Source organism: Triticum dicoccoides, chromosome 7B (assembly GCF_002162155.2).
Source record: "Triticum dicoccoides isolate Atlit2015 ecotype Zavitan chromosome 7B, WEW_v2.0, whole genome shotgun sequence".
NCBI lineage: Eukaryota > Viridiplantae > Streptophyta > Magnoliopsida > Poales > Poaceae > Triticum > Triticum dicoccoides.
Window position 1 is genome coordinate 777,176,731 of NC_041393.1, and position 5,425 is coordinate 777,182,155.

The 5,425-nt window shown below is 44.1% G+C and overlaps 1 protein-coding gene across 1 annotated transcript; it reads left to right on the forward strand.

The window, feature by feature from the left end:
- Positions 1–1,896: 1,896 nt before the first annotated feature.
- On the forward strand, positions 1,897–2,908 carry LOC119336298. Its single transcript, XM_037608294.1, has 3 exons — positions 1,897–2,133; positions 2,210–2,403; positions 2,540–2,908. Exons 1-3 carry the CDS (start codon positions 1,954–1,956, stop codon positions 2,604–2,606), a joined length of 441 nt encoding a protein of 146 aa, XP_037464191.1. The 5' UTR covers positions 1,897–1,953; the 3' UTR covers positions 2,607–2,908.
- The last annotated feature ends 2,517 nt before the right edge of the window (positions 2,909–5,425 follow it).

Sequence of the window (5,425 nt, forward strand, 5' to 3'; positions counted from 1 at the left end):
GTAGGTGGGTGTTGATGAAGGGGGATAAGAACAGTAAATGAGGTGTAGACTGTGGTGGTGCGCCGGGCGGAACTGACTGGTCAAAACAAATGGTTACATAAAGAATGCCCCTAGCTCATGACAGTGGAACTGGATCAAGCGCTGGCTAAATAAATCAAACTTTTTGTTCATCCTATCGAAGAGCTAAAGCACTGGCTAATCATGTTTAGCACACAGTGCATGTAGTATGGGAGGCTTCTTAAATATGCGCGCCATCCAGCGATCAGTCATTATACAATGACCAGAGCTACAGTACTATAATGAGTCAAATGGCTGGTTATCATGAACTAATTAAACTTCTTGAATGTGCAAGAAATTTATGTGCTCGGGGTGGGTGGGACAGATCGTGTCGGGCCAGACTAGATGGCGGGCATTTTGCCGGGTAGTGGCCACACCCTCCGATTTGGTACATGGCCCAACAAGGACCCGATGTGAAACCCGGCAAGCAGGTCAGGTGTACCAGGTTTGGTCCAAGTTACTACCGGTGCCAGATTTCGTCATACTAAGGGGATGGATCGTGGAACATTTGCTGCTACTAGTGAACGAATCTAGTACCACACCATGTCCTTTACCCGTGATATACTACCTATTGTAAAAGAACCGTTGCGTTGTTATACATTGGTTCATAAATGCGCTATGGCGATCCACATGCAAAGGAGTGGTGCAGATAAGCATATCACTAGACGTCGTGCACCAAAGGAGCTTTTCGATGGTTAGCTCTCCTATCTTGCTTTCTGGAATACTTTACCATGCGATGTAAATATCCAAGAAAAAATGTCACCTTCTTTTCTGTGCCTGGTCTATTTCCTTGGTTATAAATCCAACATACCGTGGTTGTTTGTCCATTTACAAGTAGATACTGCTGCTAAGTATATATTATGCTACTTCCTCCGTTCCTAAATGTAAGTCTTTATAGAGATTCCACTAGATGGACTACATACAAAGCGAAATGAATGAATCCGTACTTCAAATGCATCTATATACGTCCGTATGTAGTTCATAGTAAAATCTTTATAAAGACTTATATTTAGGAACGGAGGGAGTACATGACAACAACTATTTAATGATCATGTTTAGCGCATAGCTAAATAGAAGGTTACATTGATCGTCAACCAGGACGCCAATGTCAAGTTTGCAAAGGTGTTTTTTTTTTACTTTGCCCTTCTATGTGATAATCTGGTTCAGTTCATCCATTTGTGATGTGGCATGAAATTTAGCTTTGGTTCCGGGAGATAGTTCTATTCATGCTTTGGTGTTTCGTTAGATTTGGAGGGACCCAAATACAGATTCTTTTGGTTGTGGCGATGTTCTGTGCAATATACAAGCAATAATTCACTCAGCTAGGGGATATCACATGGGCGCGGTGTCGCCGCAGTGCCTTTTCACTGCTAGTAGTAGTAGTAGTAGTAATAATAATAATAATAATTCCCAGACTCGTATGCAGTTTTACATGGTTGGGTCACACGGTTGGGTCATGCATCTAGATGGCAATCATGGTGCTTCACGCTCTTGAGCTTGAGGTAGCAGCAGCAACGCAAAAGCATGGCTGGCCGGTGTGCATCCCTGATGCATGCATACGCATGCCTTGGACCTTGCCATGTCCAAAACGCTCTTCAATCTGAGCGGCTAACATAGCATCTGCATCATGCTGGTATGCAAAAATGCTACACTCCTGTAAGTGTAATAGCAAAGCACTCCTGATATGTGTGAAAGAAGACAGAATCACGCAAATTGAATGCACATATGGCAGTTGGATCATACACTCGTGATGGATGGATGAACGAACCGATCGCGGTCCCATATATATAGAGAGATGAGATGATATGGACTAGACTCCCATATCACAAGTTGCTAGCTAGTACACGTGTTCCTCCATCTATCCATCTATCCAAGTCGCCGGAAACTAGCTAGCTAATGGCGGCTGGAGGTGACGACTATGGCGATGACCTGGGCCGGCGGTTCGCCAACCGGTACACGGACTCGAGGGCGAACAACCGCTCGCCGCCGACCCGTGAGGAGTACTACAGATATCTCGATGACAGCCAGACGCATGTGTGCACCCGGCTTGCTGCTCAGCACTACAACAGAGTTCATGTGATAGTTACTCCATCCGTATCCTTGTTCCTCCCATGCAAGCATGTTTACCATCGCTGATCTTAATTGTTTGCAGGGTGTTGTCCTCAAGGAGTTGGATCCGGTAGACAGCCATGCTTTCTCCTGCCGCTGGGTGAATGGCCGTGACCACCGTCTCTGCTTCCACCTCAACTTCACGGCCGATGCAGGGTGCCACGTTCTTCGCGGAGATCGTCGGCGATGGCCCCCCACAACGGGTGTTGAACTGTGTCATGCTAGATGGACCATCCAGTACGTACCACATCTTATTCTTCTATATACTTACAAGTCCTACTCCATTTCCATGCATACATACATACATATGTACAGTATACACACGCCACGTACTCTTCCTCACACATACATATCTCGCCATGCTTCTTTTCAGCTTGGTCCACCAATATTTGCTGGTATTGCTCCGGAATTCGGCACCCCAAGGCCAGCGGCAGCTTTGACTTCGGCCGCAAGTGAAGAACCACCTCGCTCACCGCTTTCTCTTCGACTGCACCCTCCATAAACACTCCAGAATAAATTAGTTATGAGCTTGCTGGCTTAATTAATAGAATAAAAATAAATTTAGAGTGGAAATAGAGGCTTGCTGCCATGATAGAGTACAACAAAAACTTAGGCCAGCCTTGCCTGCCTGGCTTATAATAAAATAAAATAAAAGTGTATGCAAAGTTACCACTCTTATAACTCTTTCGGTGTGTGCGCGTGTGTGTGTTTGCACACGTGCGCAAAGCGTACATGTGTCAATTGTCTCCATGTGTGTGCAAAGCTTGCAAACTGCAAATATTTGTTGGTGACTTACCAAGCAATCTGCTTGGTGTGTGTGCAAAGCTTGAACGTTCAGATTATGCGTGTTATTACTCTTATAATTAAGCAATCAATGAGTAGGAATCAAAAAATGAGCATTACTCTTATAATTTTTTGACAGAAAGCGAGAAATAGTAGGAATCTGCTTTGTATGTCATTACTCTTATAATTAAGCAATCAATGAGCATTTTTGCATGCATCCACGGATCACTATGGATTGGTATTGTGTGGTACTAATCACACCTCACTATGGATTCATATTGTGCACGAACAATATCGATCAAAAGGTCACACATGGAACGTGCCATGACCTCACGCCCTTCCACCGCTAGAAGCCCCACTCCGACGTCTCCGACTACAGCGGCACCAACCGCCAGCTATCCTGGCCACGTGCACGAGGTCAACATCCAGTATAGGGTAGTTTCAGTTATTATTATTTTACTTAGTTCAAAGGAAGAAGTATCATACGGTTTTACATAAAAAATTATCTAACTTTAAAAGAAAATCATACAATTTTTTAAAATTTTCACTACTTTTTTTTTACTAAATTTCGTTCTAAATGAGAATGGACATTCGCGGCTAGCTTTGGATGATCGGCTCCCATATTAGTGTTTGAACACCTGTCCGGACTGGTTCGCGGATAGATGCGATGTCCGCTTTAGGGGTTGACATTCAAGATGCCCTTGCTCCATTTTGTAGTCTCACTGTCACAAATCACATGCCAATGTATCTTAACCTTCTGCACAAAAGAAAATAGTGAAAAATGGTAAACTAATAATGCTGGTACATTTCTTGTCCAGCCAAGAGTGAACACATATAATTGTGATTGTTCTTGCTCATTTCTCGCTGCCGTATCAAAAAATGACGCATTACCTGGACAACTTCTTACCATAACATGATTATGTTAGGTGTATTTTCTGGCGAAGGTAACCAAGGCAGTGAATGGAGAAGGAGTTGGGACATAAACAACCTTGTTTAGTTTGGTGATTAGATTCATAATTATAGGGGTAAATTAATTATCCCTCCAAAATTAACCTAAAGCATGGCTTCTGAAAATAAATGGATGTGGCATTTCCTTTACTGCTGGAATCAATGATGCTTAGAATCTCCAGTAGATGATGTAAAATACATCATCAAGAAGTGCTAGATATAAAACTACATCACCAAAAAGTGTGTTTTACGTCACCAAAAAACACCCTACTCCAACATATGAAATATAATGGATGATGTAAAACTAGTGCCCCAAAAATGATGTATAAAAGACGATGTAAAAGTAGTTCAACTAATACACCATTTCAAGCATATAGCAAGTTCATTTGAAAAAAACATAGTTCTCAAAACATAATTGACATAGTACAAATAATTACATCACACAAAGTACTACTACTCCCATTCTACTTCAACTACATCAAACACAAAATTAGTTAATCGTCGCTCTGGAATTGCTCCCAAAACTCGTCCATACTGGTGTCGTCACACTCAATGAACTCATCGTCCTCCTCCTCTAAGTTATCCCATCCCGACAAGTTAGACTCAACAGGGACCACCATCAAGGGGCCGGCCTCGTCATCCTTCTTCACCACCTACTTCTCCTGCTCGGCCTCGCGCTTCAAAAAGAATTTCCACTATGCTTGGACATACATCTGATGCTCATGCAAGGACCTCACCATCACATCATCACTATCGTTGTGAGGAATGTGCAGTGCCAGCGACTTGTTCTTCTTCTTCTCCTCCTCCTAATCGTCAATAGGACGAATGCTAATATTCTTCGGCCCAATGAACTCTGCATCCGTCTGGGTTTCGATCTCCGGGAAGTTCATCTCGTGCCTAGTCTACCGAAACGCCACGCGGCGATGTCGTCTGCACGTACGGCCATGTTTGCATAGTCGAACATGCCGATCCAGTAGTGATGCCCGTTGCACTAGAACTACATGCCGAAGTCCCTAGACGGCTTCTTCCGCACCCCGAAGAAGTCAGTCTTGCCCTTGGAGACCTTCTTCGGCCACATGGCGCCGGTGCGCCTGTGGCCGAGCAGGTGCAGCTTTTAAATTGAGTGGCGTTGGCCGAGCGAGTGCAGCTTCCAAATCGACTGGAGGCGGCCGTTCTACAAATTGAGCGGCAGCGGATGCTCTCCAAATCGAGCGACGGTGAACGAGCTTCAAATCGAGCGGTGGCGACCGAAGTCCAAATCATGTGCGGCAGCCATTTTCAAAATCGAGCGGTGGCGACGAAGCTCCAAGTCATGCGTCGACGGGGCAGGGTATGCCAGAGGATGTGTAGACGGCAACAAAAAAGCTTCAAATGGAGCGTCGGCAGTGGAAGTGGTAGTGGCATGGGGCGTATTTATTTTAGGGTACAAATATGGGCTCACATTCTCTTTTTTACATACAAATATGTATGTATTTCACAAAAATAACAAAAACTATGGGCTCACATGTAATTTTTTTTCATACACACA